This window comes from Anolis sagrei, chromosome 8 (assembly GCF_037176765.1).
Source record: "Anolis sagrei isolate rAnoSag1 chromosome 8, rAnoSag1.mat, whole genome shotgun sequence".
Classification (NCBI taxonomy): Eukaryota; Metazoa; Chordata; class Lepidosauria; order Squamata; family Dactyloidae; genus Anolis; species Anolis sagrei.
Window position 1 is genome coordinate 6705851 of NC_090028.1, and position 19746 is coordinate 6725596.

General features: G+C 41.5%; 1 protein-coding gene across 2 annotated transcripts in view; it reads left to right on the forward strand.

The window, feature by feature from the left end:
* The window catches only part of AMFR (autocrine motility factor receptor), a 72934-nt gene that overhangs the window by 48587 nt on the left and 4601 nt on the right, over window positions 1-19746 (forward strand). Inside the window, exons 10-13 of one of the 2 annotated variants that reach the window (XM_060787809.2) lie at window positions 2942-3045; window positions 5926-6060; window positions 16071-16154; window positions 18747-18931. In XM_060787809.2, the coding sequence (XP_060643792.2) occupies window positions 2942-3045; window positions 5926-6060; window positions 16071-16154; window positions 18747-18931 (508 nt within the window). The remainder of the gene's footprint in view (window positions 1-2941; window positions 3046-5925; window positions 6061-16070; window positions 16155-18746; window positions 18932-19746) is intronic. The other variant, XM_060787810.2, reaches the window with a different exon arrangement.

The following is a 19746-nucleotide window of genomic DNA, read 5'->3' on the forward strand; positions in this document are numbered from 1 at the left end:
AATGGCTGAAATCTGATTAATAATTAGTTTCAGGGATTCAGACGTTCCCCATTTTGATTAGTAAAGATTCGGAGGTGTCCCATTTTGATTCATAATTTGATTCTCCGAAGTTTCATAATTGCTTCGTTATGATTTGTTCCAGTAGCGACAACGGGAAAAATTGCAAGGCTTGTTTTTCTGTCATTTTTACGACTATCGGGATTCAACTTGGCAAACTTGTAGGCAACATTTACAACTTTAAGCCTGCCAAGTTTCAGAACATTTTGGCCATTTACTGATTTTTAGGAAATTTGTAAAGTTTTATAAATATTTTCCATTAAAAAAAAACTACAAGAGGTATCCCCTTGAATTCTTGCACAATGAGACAACATAAGAAGGGCACCAATCCTGCAAAGTTTCAGAAAGATTACTGATTTTTAGAAAGTTTCAGAAAGATTACTGATTTTTAGAAGTTATTTTTAAAAAATTCAATTAATGTGTCGCGACTAATAATAGATGTAAAATAATAAATGTAATAATAACAACAACAATAATAAGTAGAGTAAATTAATAAATTTAATAATATGGATAATAAATAGAGTAAAATAATAAATGTAATAATAATAATAGAGTTAAATAATAAATGTCATAAAATAATAATATTTTTAAATAATTTTTTTAAAAACTACAAGAGATATCCACTCAAATTGTGGCCCGGTGTCACAACATGAACAGAGCAGCAAGCCAGACAAGTTTCAGGACAATCAGTCTATCCACTGATTTTTAAGAATTTTTCCAATTTAAGCACATGCGATTAACCTACTCAGATTTTATGAATCTCTCCAGAAGGTTCGGAGGCTGCTGTTTCAATTAATAAATGCTTTGGAGGGTCCTTTTCCAATTTGTAATTCGGAGATTAGTATTAACAAATCATATTAATCTCTGAATTACAAAACAGAGCTCCAAAGCTTTGCACATCCCTACTCCCAATTCAGACCTGTTGCAGGAGAAAAGAGGCAGGTGGGCAGATGCTACGTGTCCCTGAAGGTAAATAAGGAAGACCCCTTCTTGTCCATCAGTTAGTTGTTTTGATGGTCATTGTGCTTTCTCTTTGACCAGGTAGAGCTTCAGCAATCGCAGAACTAATGGATTATTTCAAGTTCCTTAATTTAAAAAGTTATTGACTTTAACTATCTATACATATCAGCTTCCACACAAGGCTCTCAGATCGATTTGCCCTTTTTTTTTCTCATCAGCACTTTCTTTACCAAAGTTTATGAACTGTGTAATTTTTTCATGTCAGGAGCGACTTGAGAAACTGCAAGTTGCTTCTGGTGTGAGAGAATTGGCTGTCTGCAAGGACGTTGCCGAGGGGACGCACGGATGTGTTACCATCCTGTGGGAGGCTTCTCTCATGTTCCCGCATGGGTAGCTGGAGCTGACAGATAGGAGCTCACCCCACTCCCTGGATTCGAACTGTCAACCTCTCGATTAGTAGTTCTGCTGAATATAATATAATGTAATATAATATATTGTATATACATATAATATTTATAATAAAATAATATAATGCAATATAATACTACTAATAATATGATATTATAATTATATATTTATATTACATGTAATATTACTAATAATATTACAATATAATGATATAGTACAATATAGTAATATTTAATACTGATATTGTCCTATGCTAATAACATAATATATTGTATGTATATATATCTTGTAAGCTGCTCACCTTTGGGGTGAGAAGGGCGACATGTAAATGTCGTAAATCTATATATATATATATAAATGTAATGTTAGTTTGTGGGAGAAACATAACTCAGAAACCACTGGACAAATCGACACGAAATTTTGACACAATACACCTAACAGTCCAATGAGTGTCCATCACCCCTAAAAACACTACCTCCCCCCCAGTGGAATGGACGTAAAAACTCAAACAATACCCCCATATACATATACAATCATATACATATACACATGCACACACAAATATACATATACACACATGCACACATACATACAGATATATATGTATACACATGCACACACGTATAAATATACACATACATGCACATATATGCATATAGACAAGCACACACACACATTTATTTATTTATTTTACAACATTTCTATGCCGCCCTTCTCACCCTGAAGGGGATTCAGAGCAGCTTACAAAGTATATATTACATACAATATATTATATTATATTATTAGCATAGTACAATATCAACATTAAACATTGCTATATTGCACCATACCACTATATCGTAATATTATTAGTAATATTACATGTAATATCAATAGATAATTATAATATCATATTATTATTATATTGCATTACACAATATACATATACACATATAAACACGTATACACATATACCCACATATATGCGCAAACACACATATATACACATATACACAAATATATACACACAGATTCCCCTTTGGGGTGAGAAGGGTGGCAGATAAATGTCGTAAATAAGTAAATAAATAAATATACACATACTGGGCCACAGCAATGCGTGGCAGGGGACGGCTAGTAAATAAATAATAAATAAACTCTGTAATTCCTTGCCTCCTTTCCTCTCCCATAATGCAATTCACGGGTTTCATGTTTAGGATGGTGACTTCAGTCTTGTTAGGCCTTAATAGGCCTCAGCCACACCCCAGGCATACAATACTTTTCTTTTGTGTTTATTGGTTTAGTTATTTACTTTAGTGTTTATTTACTTTTGTGGGTTGAACATTTTAGGTAAAAGAGCAGAATTATTGAGAAGCCTTAAATTATCTGATTTCTCTAAAGTTAGTTGACTTTTACTATGGCATGTTATTGAATTCAGTGCACAGCCATGCTAACTGTGCAGAAACATTGATAACATTGATAACACCAGTCAGTCTCGTACTGAACCAATGATTTGACCTCATTGATGTCTCCTTCCCAGGATCCCGAATTGCCAGCTGGCTGCCCAGCTTCTCCGTGGAGGTGATGCACACAACCAATATCTTGGGCATCGCGCAGGCAAGCAACTCTCAGCTGAACGCTATGGTGAGCTCAACCGATGCTTTGTGTTCTGCTCTGGTTTTTAAATATTCCTTTATGCAGCATCATTGTTGGAGATGGTGCTTTGGAGAGTCATGGAAGTAAACGAAGCAGGAAAATAAAGACAGCTTGCCCAAAGAAAGATAGAATCTAAATATCAGCAATGTTATGGGAGAGAAGGCAAGAAAGCAAAGGGGCAAAGGAACAGTAAGAGCACATGGATTGAGGAATAAGGATTAATACGAGGGTTGAATAAAAAGTAATGCCTCCACCTTCATAACTCCTCAACAGATGGCAGTACCGGTATGCAGCAGGTACTGGCTTGTTCAGTAGATTCTCCTTTACAGTTCCATTTTGGCGGGAAGCCTTAGCAATGAACGGTTGTGTTGTTAAAGTGCAAAGTATGGAACCCTGTGCAGACGATCGGTCAACTTAAGCAACGTGCAGCGATTGAATTCTTGACAGCAGAAGGTGTCACCCCAAAGGAGACTCATCAGAGAATACAAGCTGTTTATGGTAATTGTGTTGATGTGAGTACTGTGCGTCATTGGGTAAGTTTAAAGATGTTGAAGTGACAAGGATTCAATGACTGCGCATTGCTTAAGTTGCATTGACTGACCGTCTGTGCAGTGTTCTATACTTCGCACTTTAACAACACAACCATTGAAGGCTTCCTGCCAGAATGGAACCGTAGAGGAGAGTCTACTGAACAAGCCAGTACTTGGCAGCATACCAGTACTGCCAAGATGGAGACATTACTTTTCATTCAACCCTCGTAGTTAATGCTCAGGGTGGGCAATGTGGATTTTACAGGCTGACCCTCAAGGAGTGTTCAGCCCACAATTCTCTTAAAGCCCCTGGCTTTTGCATATTTACATATTATCAATATTAACTTAAGACTTTGGGCACCCCCATTGAAGGGAGATGTCTCCAAGGTCTGGAGAACAAGCCCTATGAGGAGCAACTTGAAGAGCTGGGGATGTTTAGCCTGCAGAAGAGAAGGCTGAGAGGAGTCAGGATGAGAACCATGGATCAAGATGTGAGGGGAAGTCATTTGACTCTAAGATGGAATGTGTCCAGAGGAGGGCGACACAAAGGATCCAGGATCTGGAGAACAAGCCCCATGAAGAGCGGCTTGAAGAGCCAGGCATGTTTAGCCTGCAGAAGAGAAGGCAGAGAGGAGCCATGATGAGGGCCATGTACAAATATGTGAGAGGAAGTCATAGGGAGGAGGGAGCAAGCTTGTTTTCTGCTGCAATGGAAAGTAGGATGCGGAACAATAGCTTCAAACTATAGGAGATTCCACCTGCACTTTAGGAAGAATTTCCTAACTCTGAGAGTTGAAAGAGACCCCATAGCCCATCCAGTCCAACTCCCTGCTGCCATCTAGCCTCATAATAATCATATTAATAATACTAGTAATAATAATAATAATAATAGAATCATAGAGTTGGAAGAGACACTATAGGCCATCAAGTCCAACCCCCTTCTACCATGCAGAAAAAGCACAATTGAAGCCCTCTTGATAGATGGCCATCCAGCCTCTGTAATAATAATATTAATATTATTAATAATAATAGAATCATGGAGTTGGAAGAGACACTATAGGCCATCCAGTGCAACCCCATTCTACCATGCAAGAAAAGCGCAATTCAAGCCCTCCTTACAGATGGCCATCCAGCCTCTGTAATAATAATAATAATAATAATAGAATCATAGAGTTGGAAGAGACACTATAGGCCATCCAGTCCAATCCTCTTCTACCATGCAGGAAAAGCACAATCGAAGCCCTGCTGACAGATGGCCATCCAGCCTCTGTAATAATGATGATGATAATAATAATAATAGAATCATAGAGTTGGAAGAGACACTATGGGCCATCCAGTCCAACCCCCTCCTACCATGCAAGAAAAGCACAATTGAAGCCCTCTTGACATCCAGCCTCTGTAATAATAATAATAATAATAATAATAATAATAATAATATAGAATCATAGAGTTGGAAGAGACACTATAGGCCATCCAGTCCAATCCTCTTCTACCATGCAGGAAAAGCACAATCGAAGCCCTCCTGATATACGGCCATCCATCCTCTGTTAGAATCATAGTAATAGTAATAATAATAATAGAATCATGGAGTTGGAAGAGACACCATAGGCCATCCAGTTCAACCCCCTGCTGCCATGCAGGAAAAGCACAATCAAAGTACTCCTGACATATGTCCATCCAGCATCTGTTAGAACAATAGTAATAGTAATAGCAGCAGTAGTAGTAGTAGTAGTAGTAGTAGTAACAATAGAATCATGGAGTTGGCAGAGACACCATAAGTAATCCAGTCCAATCCCCTTCTGCCATGCAAGAAAAGCACAAAGTTATCATGGCAGATGGCCATATAGTTGTAGTAATGATAATAATAATAATCATCATCATCATAATGATCATGTAAAAACAGAGACCCCAGGGGGCCATCTAGTCCACCCCCTGCCATGTAGGAAAAGAAAGCATAATCTAAGCACCCCTGACAGATGGCCCTCCAGCCTCTGTTTCAAAGCCTCCAGGGAAGGAAGGAACTTCCACCACACCCCAAGGTAGTGAGTTCCACAGTTGAACATCTCTTCTTATCAGGAAGTTCTTCCTAATGTTCAGGTAGAATCTCCTTTCCTGCCATTTGAGCCCATTGCTCTGAGTCCTAGTGTCCAGGGCGTCAGAAAGCCTGCTTTCTCTTCCTTATGGCATCCTTTCAGATATTGAATCATGGCTCTCATGTCTCTTCTCAGCCTTCTCTTCTGCGGGCCAAACAAACCCAGCTCTTTGATGTAATGGCTGAGTTGGGTGTGCTATGCTTGGGTCTCCCAATGGTAACAGTATTCATCTCGCTCCTTTGTAGGCCCATCAGATTCAGGAGATGTTTCCCCAGGTCCCTTACCACCTCATTCTGCAAGATCTCCAGCTGACGCGTTCAGTGGAAATAACAACGGACAACATATTGGAGGGGCGCATCCAGGTGCCTTTCCCAACACAGGTGAGTCAACCGAACATGGTGTGGCCTACCATATTTGACTTAGAGAAGACATATTTCCTAGGACAAGTTTGCCTTCAGCAGCTGACCATAACATTAATATCTAGGAATATTTACTTATTTATTTACTTACTTACAGTATTTATATTCCACCCTTCTCACCCCGCAGGAGATTCAGGGCGGATTGCAATGCACATATACATGGCAAACATTCAATGCCATTTAGATATACAACATATATAGACAGACACAGAGGCAGTTTAACATTCCAGCATTTCCGGCTTCATGAGGGTATGCTCGATTTCGGCCACAGGGGGAGCTGCCGCTTCACCATCCACTTCACTGGCCATTTTTAAAATTGTTTAGGTCACTATTGTTTGTTTTTTGTTTATGTGATTTATATGATTTGTATTTTATTGATTGTTTATTGATGTTGTGTTTATTGATGTTTTGTTTGATGTACTTTGGGCTTGGCCTCATGTAAGCCGCACTGAGTCCCTTGGGGAGATGGTAGCGGAGTACAAATAAAGATTATTATTACTATTATTACTATTATTACTATTATTATTATTATTATTGTGACACCGGGTCTTTTGATGGAATATTTCCTCATTCTTCTGAATGTTGCTGGAAGGTTTTATGGCATCATAAATTAGTTAAATTTACCCTATTTATACCCTGCCTTTCCCTACCCCAAGGGGGACTCAAGGCAACTTACATATAGCAATTATTCAATGCCTTGATGGTTCTGGTCCAACTTGCTTGTTTGAATGCATCCCCCCCCCCCCCCCCTTATGAGCCAACTAGAGCCTTACGATCTGCTGGCGAGGCCCAGCTCTCGGTCCCACCCCATTTGCAAGTGCGACTGATGGAGGCGAGAGACAGGGCCTTCTCAGTGGTGGCTCCTCGGCTGTGGAACTCCCTCCCCAGTGACATCAGACTGGCCCCATCCCTCCTGGTTTTTAGAGAAAAGCTAAAGACTTGTCTATGTACACAGGCATACACCAGTGTTCACATTTGGGCGTATTGATTATCCATGCCAGTGCTCTTTGATTGTAGGTGAACTATAAATCCCAGCAACTACAACTTGCAAATGTCAAGGTCTATTTTTCCCAAGCTCTACCAGTGTTCACATTTGGGCATATTGAGTATTCATGCCAAGTTTGGTCCAGATCCATCATTATTTGAGTCCACAATGGTCCCTGGATGTGGGTGAACTACAAGTCCAAAACTCAAAGTCAATGCCCACCAAACCTTTCCGGTATTTTCTCTTGGTCATGGGAGTTCTGTTTACCAAGTTTGATTCAATCCCATCGTTGCTGTAGTTCAGAATGCTCTTTGATGGTAGGTCTACTATAAATCCCAGCAACCACAACTACCAAATGACAAAATTAACCCCAGATGACTTTAAGATCGTCTGGGGAGGCCCTGCTCTCAGTCCTGCCTTCGTCACAAGTATGTCTGGCTGGGACGAGAGACAGGACCTTCTCGGTGGTGGCTTATAGAACTTTCGTGCCAAGTTTGGTCCACATCCATCATTATTTGAGTCCACAGTGCTTTCTGGATGTAGGTGAACTACAACTCCCAAACTCAAGGTCAATGCTCACCAAACCCTTCCAGTATTTTCTCTTGGTCATGGGAGTTCTGTTTACCAAGTTTGATTCAATCCCATCGCTGTTGTAGTTCAGAATGCTCTTTGATGGTAGGTGAACTATAAATCCCAGCAACCACAACTACCAAATGACAAAATTAACCCCATTTAAGATCGTCTGGGGAGGCCCAGCTGTCAGTCCCACTTTCATCACAAGTATGTCTGGCTGGGACGAGAGACAGGACCTTCTTGGTGGTGGCCCCTCCCTAGGGATATCAGATCAGCTTCTTCCCTTTTAATATTTCGGAAAAAACTCAAGACATGGCTTTTCGAGAAAACATTTGCAAATTTATTTATTATTATTTATTTATTTGCATTATTTCTATCCCGCTCATATCAGCCCAGAGGTGACTCAGAACGGCGTACACAATCGGCACAATTCGATGCCATAAAAATACATACATTGATAAGCAAAAGAACCATTATAGTGCAATTAGACATAAGTCAGTGCATAATAACAATATTAAAAACTAAAAACTATATCCTCTCATTCAAGTCCTTATCCGTTCCATCGTCTTGGGCCATTCCTGGGTCATTTTCCAATTTAAGTTTATCTATTTATTCGGAGGTTCCAAATGCTTGCTCGAAGAGTCAAGTTTTTTACTCTTTTCCGAAAGGTCAGGAGGGAGGGGGCTGATCTGATGTCCCTAGGCAGGGAGTTCCACAGCCGAGGGGCCACCACAGAGAAGGCGCTGTCTCTCGTCCCCGCCAGACGTGCTTGCGAAGCAGGTGGGATCGAGAGCAGGGCCTCCTTGGACGATCTCAAATTCCTGGAGGGTTCGTAGGAAGAGATGCGTTCTTATTTTAAGAGATGTCCTTATTTGTTTCCTCTCTGTTGTTTTGCTGTTGTAATTTTAGAGTTAAATCTGACTACCATTATTAAATCTGGCTACCAGTATTAAAAAAATCTCTAAAATTACAACAGCAAAACAACAGAGAGGGAACAATCAGGGATAGCTAATCACCTCTCAACAAAAGATTGCCCCAGGCACGGCCAGGCCATCAAATGCTAATCAAAGTGGTCAGTTGAAACATTTATTTATTTATTTCACGCATTTCTACCCCGCCCTTCTCAACCCTCGAGGGGGGACTCAGGGCAGCTTACGAAAGGCACAATTCGATGCCGACATAAACATAACAATGGATAAAACATGTATACAGCAATTATAACAATTAAACAGTCACTTTATACAACAAAATCAATAAAAATCAATAAAACCAGTCATTCACACCTAGCTCCAACAGACAAGAGTTCTTTGTCCCGCCCTGGTCATTCCACAGATATATAAACCCCATTTTCCTAGTTCCAACAGACCTCACTACCTCTGAGGATGCTTGCCATAGATGCAGGCAAAACGTCAGGAGGGAATGCCTCTAGAACATGGCCATATAGCCCAAAAAACCCTACAACAACCCAATCAGAGACAGCTAATCACCTCTCAACAAAAGATTGCCCCAGGCAATGCCAGGCCATCAAATGCTAATCAAGGTGGTCAGTTGAAACATTCACACCTAACTCCAGCAGACAAGAGTTCTTTCTCCCACGCTGGTCATTCCACAGATATATAACCCCATTTTCCTAGTTGCAACAGACCTCACTACCTCTGAGGATGCTTGCCATAGATGCAGGCGAAGCGTCAGGAGAGAATGCCTCTAGAACATGGCCATATAGCCCGAAAAAACCTACAACAACCCAGTCAGGGACAGGTAATCACCTTTCAACAAAAGATTCTCCCAGGCACTAACAAGCCACACCAAACACCTACCAGGCCATCAAATGCTAATCAAGGTGGTCAGTTGAAACATTCACACCTAGCTCCAACAGACAAGAGTTCTTTGTCCCACCCTGGTCATCCCACAGATATATAAACCCCATTTTCCTAGTTCCAACACACCTCACTACCTCTGAGGATGCTTGCCATAGATGTAGCGAAGCGTCAGGAGAGAATGCCTCCAGAACATGGCCATATAGCCCGAAAAATCTTATAATCAAAATCCCAGATTCAGGAAGCCAAAAGTGTGCTGCTTAAAGCCAAGGTTAATCCATAGTAGCTTGCATGGAAAGAGCCACGTTGAACTGACACTTTCTCTTTGTCAGCCAGAAGCCTAAATACCCTTTGCTAACATGAAGACGTTGCGATGGCCTTTGGCCGACTTGGCTTCTTTCTTACTAGCTAAGCATGAACTCCTCCTGACCCTCCAATCTAAGCGTTCTTGCCTGCTCATTATTTCACTATCTTCAATGTTCTCTTTATCAGTTTGGTCCAGCTGGACCAAATCACCGTGGGAAGGCTGAACAGGCGAAGACAACTCCACCTGTCCGATATCTAGCTCACTATGGCACTAACAAGCAACACAAAACAACAGCCAGGCCATCAAATGCTAATCAAGGTGGTCAGTTGAAACATTCACACCTAGCTCCAACAGGCAAGAGTTCTTTGTCCCACCCTGGTCATTCCACAGATATATAAACCCTTTTTCCTAGTTCCAACAGACCTCACTACCTGTGAGGGTGCTTACCATAGATGCAGGTGAAACGTCAGGAGAGAATGCCTCTAGAACATGGCCATATAGCCCAAAAAACCCCACAACAATCCATTTTCTTAATGATTTGATTGTTTTAAGTATTAATATCCCTGTTTAATTCTATTTCAGTGCTTATATATGTTTTTGATTTGAAATGGTACTTCTTTAATTTTATTTTTCAACATTGTTAGCTGCTTTGAGTCTTTCTTGCTTGCCATAGATGCAGGTGAAACGTCAGGAGAGAATGCCTCTAGAACATGGCCATATAGCCCGAAAAAACCTACAACAACCCAATCAGGGACAGCTAATCACCTCTCAACAAAGGATTCCCCCAGGCACTAACAAGCCACACCAAACAACTTCCAAGTCATCAAATGCTAATCAAGGTGGTCAGTTGAAACATTCACACCTAGCTCCAGCAGACAAGAGTTCTTTGTCCCACCCTGGTCATTCCACAGATATATAAACCCATTTTCCTAGTTGCAACAGTCCTCACTACCTCTGAGGATGCTTGCGATAGATGCAGGCGAAACGTCAGGAGAGAATGCCTCCAGAACATGGCAATATAGCCTGAAAAATCTTATAATCAAAATCCCAGATTCAGGAAGCCAAAAGTGTGCTGCTTAAAGCCAAGGTTAATCCATAGTAGCTTGCATGGAAAGAGCCACGTTGAACTGACAATTTCTCTTTGTCAGCCAGAAACCTAAATACCCTTTGCTAACATGAAGGTGTTGCAATGACCTTTGGCCGACTTGGCTTCTTTCTTACTAGCTAAGCATGAACTCCTCCTGACCCTCCAATCTAAGCGTTCTTGCCTGCTCATTAATTCACTATCTTCAATGTTCTCTTTATCAGTTTGGTCCAGCTGGACCAAATCACTGTGGGAAGGCTGAACAGGCGAAGACAACTCCACCTGGCCGATATCTAGCTCACTATGGCACTAACAAGCAACACCAAACAACAGCCAGGCCATCAAATGCTAATCCAGGTGGTCAGTTGAAACATTCATACCTAGCTCCAACAGACAAGAGTTCTTTGTCCTAGCCTGGTCATTCCACAGATATATAAACCCCATTTTCCTATTTCTACCAGACCTCACTACTTCCGAGGATGCTTGCCATAGATGCAGGCAAAACGTCAGGAGAGAATGCTTCTAGAACATGGCCATATAGCCCAAAAAACCCCACAACAATCCATTTTCTTAATGATTTGATTGTTTTAAGTATTAATATCCCTGTGTTTAATTCTATTTCAGTGCTTATATATGTTTTTGATTTGAAATGGTACTTCTTTAATTTTATTTTTCAACATTGTTAGCTGCTTTGAGTCTTTCTTGCTTGCCATAGATGCAGGTGAAACGTCAAGAGAGAATCCCTCTAGAACATGGCCATATAGCCCGAAAAAACCTACAACAACCCAATCAGGGACAGATAATCACCTCTCAACAAAAGATTCCCCCAGGCACTAACAAGCCACACCAAACAACTTCCAGGTCATCAAATGCTAATTAAGGTGGTCAGTTGAAACATTCACACCTAGCTCCAGCAGACAAGAGTTCTTTGTCCCACCCTGGTCATCCCACAGATATATAAACCCATTTTCCTAGTTCCAACAGACCTCACTACCTTTGAGGATGCTTGCCATAGATGCAGGCGAAACGTCAGGAGAGAATGCCTCTAGAACATGGCCATATAGCCCGAAAAAACCTACAACAACCCAATCAGGGACAGCTAATCACCTTTCAACAAAAGATTCCCCCAGGCACTAACAAGCCACACAAAACAACAGCCAGGCCATCAAATGTTAATCAAGGTGTTCAGTTGAAACATTCACACCTAGCTCCAGCAGACAAGAGTTCTTTGTCCCACCCTGGTCATTCCACAGATATAGAAACCCAATTTTCCTAGTTCTACCAGACCTCACAACCTCTGAAGATGCTTGCCAGAGATGCAGGCGAAACGTCAGGAGAGAATGCCTCTAGAACATGGCCATATAGCCCGAAAAAAACTACAACAACCCCATGATTATTAAGGTTTTCTCTTCTAAAAGCACCTTCTTTCCCAGAGGCCTTATTAACCACAGTCTTGGCTTCTCTGCGGAGGATTTCTCAAGCCCTCGTTCCGTCACATCGCCTGAGAAAATAGGTTGCTCATTCATCACGTTTCAAGGAACTGAAGAAAGGCCGCCGCTCTTAAGAAATCCTATTATTTCTTTTTATCAGCACAAAGCAACACAGAGCCCTGGTTATTACATTGCTTTCTCCAGGATATTCTCTTTTTTTGTGAAATAGGATGATTTCCCGGATTGATATGTGGAGTTTTGTTAGGTTTTGAAAAGGGGGATTATTATTTTTTAACAAAAAGAACATAAAATGAATTCTGTTGAGTCTGACCCAAGGCATATAGGGAGCGCACTTCCGAGAAGCAGGCGACTGATTGCCTCCTGGATGTCGGTGAAACTAACAGACTTTTTAGCCACGTGAATAGGTTTTTTAATTGGTTTTTATGACTGAAACTGTTCATTTTTTAATGGTTTCAATTATATAAATTATATATTGTATTGCTTTTATTGTTAGCTGCTTTGGGACTCTTTTTAAGAAAGATAAAGCAGGCTAGAAAGAAAGACAAGAGAAAAAAGGAGGAGAAAGAACAAGAGGAGGAGGAGAAAGAGGAAGAAGGTGAAGGAAAAAGAAAGGAGGAGAAAAGGGAGGAAAAAAAGAAGAGGAAGAAGATGAAGGAGAAAGAAAAGAGAAAAAAGGAGGAGAAAGAACAAGAGGAGGAGGAGAAAGAGGAAGAAGGTAAAGGAAAAAGAAAGGGGGGAAAGGAGGAGAAAGAGTAAAGTAGGAAAAGGAGAATAAGATAAGGAAGGAGATGAAGGAGAAAGAAAAGAGAAAAAAGGAGGAGAAAGAACAAGAGGAGGAGGGAGAAGAGAAAGAGGAAGAAGGTGAAGAAAAAAGAAAGGAGGAGAAAAGGAAGAGAAAGAATAAAGGAAGAAAAGGAGAAAAAGAGGAGGAAGAAGATGAAGGAGAAAGAAAAGAGAAAAAAGGAGGAGGAAGAACAAGAGGAGGAGGAGAAGAAAGAGGAAGAAGGTAAAGGAAAAAGAAAGGAGGAGAAAAAGGAGCAATTATAAAAGAAGAAAAAGGAGAAAAAGAAGAGGAAGAAGATGGAGAAAAAAGAGAAAAAGGGAGAAAGAAAGAGGAGGAGGAGAAAGAGGAAGAAGATGAAGGAAAAAGAAAGGAGGGGAAAAGGAGGAGAAAGAATAAAGGAAGAAAAGGAGAAAAAGAAGAGGAAGAAGAAGGAGAAAGAAAAGAGAAAAAAGGAGGAGAAAGAACAAGAGGAGGAGGAGAAAGAGGAAGAAGGTGAAGGAAAAAGAAAGGAGGAGAAAAAGGAGGAGAAAGAATAAAGGAAGGCGAGGAGAAAACAGGAAGAAGATGTAGGAGAGAGAAAAAGGAGGGAGGAGTAGAAATAAGGGAACAAGAGGAATGGAAAAAGAAGAAGAAGAAGATGTAGAAAAGGAGGAGAAAAAAGGAGGAGGAGAAAGAAGAAGAAGAAAATAAAAAGAATGTGAAGGAGAAGAAAATGAGAAGAAAGAAGAAGAGGAGAAAAAGAAGAGGAAGAAGGTGAAGGAAAAAGAAAGGAGAAAAAGAAGAGAGAATAAAGAAGAGGAGAAAAAGAAGAGGAAGGAGGTGAAGGCGAAAGAAAGGGGGAAGAAGAGGAGGAAAAAAAGAAGGCGAAAGAGAAAGAAAAAGGAGAAAAATGGAGGAGAAAGAAGAGGAGGAGAAAAAGAAGGTGAAGGAGAGAAAGAAAAGAGGAGAAAGAAGAATGGAAGAAGAGGAGGAGGAGGAGAAAAAGAAGAAGTTGAAGGAGAGAGAGAAAAGAGGAAAAAAGGAGAAGAAGAAGGAATGATGAGGAGGAGGAGAAAAAGAAGAGGAAGAAGTTGAAGGAGAAAGAAAAGAAGAGGAAAAAGGGGGAGGAGAAAGAAGAAGAGGAGAGGAAGAGGAGAGCTTCCGATCTGATATATGGATTATATCAATGGACATAATTGTTTATCGGTTTTTGCAAAACAAGGACATGTAAATGATGACTGTCAATGGATCAGAAGAGAAAGAGATAGAGGAAAAAGAAGGAAGAGAAGGAGAAAAAGAAGAGGAAGAAGGTGGCTATATAGCCCGAAAAAAACTTACAGCAACCTAGTATTAAAAAACTCTAAAATTACAACAGCAAAACAACAGAGAGGAAACAATCTGGGACAGCTAATCACCTCTCAACAAAAGATTGCCCCTGGCACTAACAAGCCACACCAAACAACTACCAGGCCATCAAATGCTAATCAAGGTGATCAGCTGAAACATTCACACCTAGCTTCAGCAGATAAGAGTTCTTTGTACCACCCTGATCATTCCACAGATATATAAAACCTTTTTTCTAGTTCCAACAGACCTCACTACCTCTGAGGATGCTTGCCATAGATGCAGGTGAAACGTCAGGAGAGAATGCCTCTAGAACATGGCCATATAGCCCGAAAAAACCTACAACAACCCAGTGATTCTGGCCATGAAAGCCTTCGACAATACATTGTAATAGCATCCTTTGTTCACATCCTCCAGCAACTTAAGATTATAGAATCATAGAATCAAAGAGTTGGAAGAGACCTCCTGGGCCATCCAGTCCAACCCCATTCTGCCAAGAAGCAGGAATGTTGCATTCAAATCACCCCTGACAGATGGCCATCCAGCCTCTGTTTCAAAGCTTCCAAAGAAGGAGCCTCCACCACACTCGGGGCAGAGAGTTTCACTGCTGAACGGCTCTCACAGTCAGGAAGTTCTTCCTCGTGTTCAGATGGAATCTCCTCTCTTGTAGTTTGAAGCCATTGTTCTGCGTCCTAGTCTCCAAGGAAGCAGAAAACAAGCTTGCTCCCTCCTCCCTGTGGCTTCCTCTCACATATTTATACATGGCTATCATATGTCCTCTCAGCCTTCTCTTCTTCAGGCTAAACATGCCCAGCTCCTTAAGCCGCTCCTCATAGGGCTTGTTCTCCAGACCCTTGATCATTTTAGTTGCCCTCCTCTGGACACATTCCAGCTTGTCAATATCTCTCTTGAATTGTGGTGCCCAGAATTGGACACAATATTCCAGATGTGGTCTAACCAAAGCAGAATAGAGGGGTAGCATTACTTCCTTAGATCTAGACACTATGCTCCTATTGATGCAGGCCGAAATCCCATTGGCTTTTTTTGCCACCACATCACATTGTTGGCTCATGTTTAACTTGTTGTCCACGAGGACTCCAAGATCTTTTTCACACGTCCTGCTCTCGAGCCAGGCACTGTCCCCCATTCTGTCTCTTTGCATTTCATTTTTCCTGCCAAAGTGGAGTATCTTGCATTTGTCACTGTTGAACTTCATTTTGTTAGATAGAAGCATCCTGCCTCTGATATTGGAGCTGTCACTACTACTCGCCATTGCTTGAGTCTGGCCCTCTTTTGAAATCAAGTTGGTGGCAATCATTCTGTTTCGTCATTTAACTGTGCCATATTGGAATAAGTAGTCCACTTAACTCCCTAAATTTACCGCTGTGTGCTTCCTGTGAAGCTATAATAACAAAGTACTTGCCAATTGAAACTCTCGTAAGAGAGCTGCAGGATTTTGGACCAATTCTGTATTCCAAGGAGAGCTGTACCTATGAGATCACACACTTGTAGGCCAGGAAAGGGCTTCTTTGTTCAATAATTGTTGCCCTCCATGCAGGATACAAACACAACCTATGATAAACGTTTTGTTCACAGCTTCCTTTTTCATCTAGCACCAGTTAATTGGGTTTTATTTCCCCTTCACAGCGTTCCGACGGCATCAGGCCAGCTTTGAACAGCCCCTTAGAAAGGCACAGCACTGACCAGGAGGATACGGAGGAACTCACTCAGGTAATGTGGCAAAAGGAAGCCGGAGTATTTTAATAATAATAATAACAATAATAATTATTATTATTTATTTGTATATTGTCAAAGGCTTTCATGGCTGGAATCACTAGCTTCTTGTGGGTTTTTTCGGGCTATAGAGCCATGTTCTAGAGGCATTTCTCCTGACGTTTCGCCTGCATCTATGGCAAGCATCCTCAGAGGTAGTGAGGTCTGTTGGAATTAGGACAATGAGTTTATATATCTGTGGAATGGCTGGGGTGGGGCAAGGAGCTCTTCCCTGCTGCAGTTAGGTGTGAATGTTTAGCTGATCACCTTCATTAGCATTTGAAGGCCTGCCTGAGCCTGGGAAAATCTCTTGCTGGGAGGTGTTAATCAGTGCCTGGTTGTTTCCTCTCTGTTGTTTTGCTGTTATAATTTTAGAGTTTTTTTAATACTGGTAGCCAGATTTTGTTCATTTTCATGGTTTCTTCCTTTCTGTTGAAATTGTCCACATGCTTGTGGATTTCAATGGCTTCTCTGTGTAGTCTGACATGGTGGTTGTTGGTGTGGTCCAGCATTTCTGTGTTCTCAAATAATATGCTGTGTCCAGGCTGGTTCATCAGGTGCTCTGCTATGGCTGACTTCTCTGGTTGAAGTAGTCTGCCGTGCCTTTCATGTTCCTTGATGCGTGTCTGGGCAATGCTGCTGCGTTTGGTGGTCCCTCTGTAGACTTGTCCACAGCTGCATGGTACACGGTAGACTCCTGCAGAAGTGAGAGGATCCCTCTTGTCCTTTGCTGAACGTAGCATTTGTTGGATTTTCTTGGTGGGTTTGTAGATAGTTTGTATGTTGTGTTTCCTCATCAGCTTCCCTATGCGGTCAGTGGTTCTCTTGATGTATGGCAGGAACACTTTTCCTCTGGGTGGATCTTCATCTTTACTCTCGTGGCTTGTTCTCGGTTGTCTTGCAGCCCTTCTGATGTCTGAGGTGGAGTCTCCATTGGCCTGGAGAGCCCAGTTGAGGTGGTTCAGTTCATCTTGGAGGAGGTTGGGTTTGCAGATCCTTTTTGCACGGTCTGCCAAGGCTTTCATGGTGCTTCTTTTTGGACTTGGGTGATGGTTGGAGTTTTGATGTAGATATCTATCTCTGTGAATGGGTTTTCTGTAGACGGTGTGACCCAGTTGTTGATCTGGTTTGCGGATGACTAGGACATCTAGAAAAGGCAGTCTTCCTTCCTTTTCTTTTTCCACGGTGAACTGGATGTTTGGGTGGATGCTGTTTGTATCCCGCTACCATCTCTCCAAGGGACTCGGTGCGGCTTACATGAGGCCGAGCCCACAATACATCAGCAAAAACAACAACAGCAATACAAAACAATATGAAACTCATAAACAAAAAACAGCAGTAAACACGACAACGCATTAAAAGAGTTTGTTGGGCATTGACCTTGAGTTTGGGAGTTGTAGTTCACCTACATCCAGAGAGAACTGTGGACTCAAAACAATGATGGATCTGGACCAAACTTGGCATGAATGCTCCATATGCCCAAATACGAACACTGGTGGAGTTTGGGGAAAATAGACCTTGACATTTGGGAGTTGTAGTTGCTGGGATTTATAGTTCACTTACAATCAAAGACCATTCTGAACTCCACCAATGATGGAATTGAACCAAACGTGGCACACAGGACTCCCATGACCAACAGAAATCACTAGACGAGTTTGTTGGGCATTAACCTTGAGTTTGGGAGTTGTAGTTCACCTACATTCAGAGAGAACTGTGGACTCAAACAATGATAGATCTGGACTAAACTTGGCATGAATGCTCCATATGCCCAAATACGAACACTGGTGGAGTTTGGGGGAAATAGACCGTGATATTTGGGAGTTGTAGTTGCTGGGATTTATAGTTCACTTACAATCAAACACCATTCTGAACTGCACCAACGATGGAATTGAACCAAACTTGGCACACAGGACTCCCATGGCCAACAGAAAACACTAGAAGAGTTTGTTGGGCATTGACCTTGAGTTTTGGAGTTGTAGTTCACCTACATCCAGAGAGCACTGTGGACTCAAACAATGATGGATCTGGACCAAACTTGGCATGAATGCTCCATATACAGAGGCGGCCCTAGGTAATTTTCAACGGTAAACAAACAGTATTTTGCCCCCCCCCCCCGCCCCCCCAGTAATCACTGATATATACTTGGGAAATGTCCGATGTGGGATCGAATACCAAAGCCAGCATAGTAATCTTGTTTGCTGTGTACTAATCTTGTTATGCATCTAACAACAACAATAATAAATTTATTACTCAATCTCCTTGTGTCTCTAGGTGGGGTACAAAATCATTAAAAGAGATAAAACACTATTAAAATACGAGATATTTTAATAGTTAAATGGAGCTTAAAATTCACTGATAAATGCAGAAACAATTCTTGCAAGCTACAATCGAATGGCTAGAGATGGGTCTTCGGTTCCATTCCGACAGCTGATTGAGTTGGAATTCTTGACCCAGTTTTTTTTTGTGTGTGCAGATACTCAATTAAATTGATGGAAACCTATGCTAATTCTTTGTTTCCCGCCTCCTGTTTCTTTCCTTCTGCCACGATAGCCCGAGAGAGTCCCACTGGAGCTCAATTCACGGCTGGAAGAAGTGGTAGAATTCAACGAGATGGAAGCCGAGTCCCTCGAGACAGAAGACTTTGAAGTGCGAGGGAGCCGTTTCTCCAAGTCGGCCGACGAAAGGCAGCGGATGTTAGTCCAGAGGAAGGAAGATCTGCTGCAACAAGCCCGCAGGTGTGTGTGTGTTCATGCTTCAGGTGTTTCCCATCCATTGTGTTCCAGTAATTGTCATCTCCAGGGCCATTATCGTTTGCTCAGACCCACAGTAAACAACAGGCACTGCTTCACAAAGCACAATGATTGGTTTCACTGGAGTTTTTTTTAACATTGTGTTCCAAATCTAGAGGCCAGGTCTTATTTTTTTCATAGTGCGGAAGTTGGGAGTTTGGGAGACCTCACCTGTATCTGGCTTGGGAGAAAGATTTTGTCAGTCTTTTGATAGCTTAGAAGACCAAGATGGGGCTCAAACTCTCCTTTGTCTGTTCCTTGTAGACAGGAACTTAAAATCATAGAATCTAATCTATATGAATAAAAATGTAATGTTCGTTTGTGGGATTAGCAGAACTCAAAAACCACTTGACAAATCAACACAAAATTTTGACAGATTACACCTAACAGTCCAATGAGTGTCTATCACGCATAAAAACACTACCCCCCCCCCCCCAGCGGAATGGACTTAAAAACTCAAAAAAAATACCCCCATATACATCTATCTATATCAGTGTTTCTCAACCTGGGGGTCGGGACCCCTGAGGGGGTCGTGAGGGGGTGTCAAAGGGGTCACCAAAGACCATCAGAAAACATAGTATTTTCTGTTGGTCATTGGGATTCTGTGTGGGAAGTTTGACCCAATTCTATTGTTGGTCGAGTACAGAATGCTCTTTGATTGTAGGTGAACTATAAATCCCAACAACTACAACTCCCAAATGTCAAGGTCTATTTTCCCCAGACTCCACCGATGTTCACATTTGGGCATATTGAGTATTCGT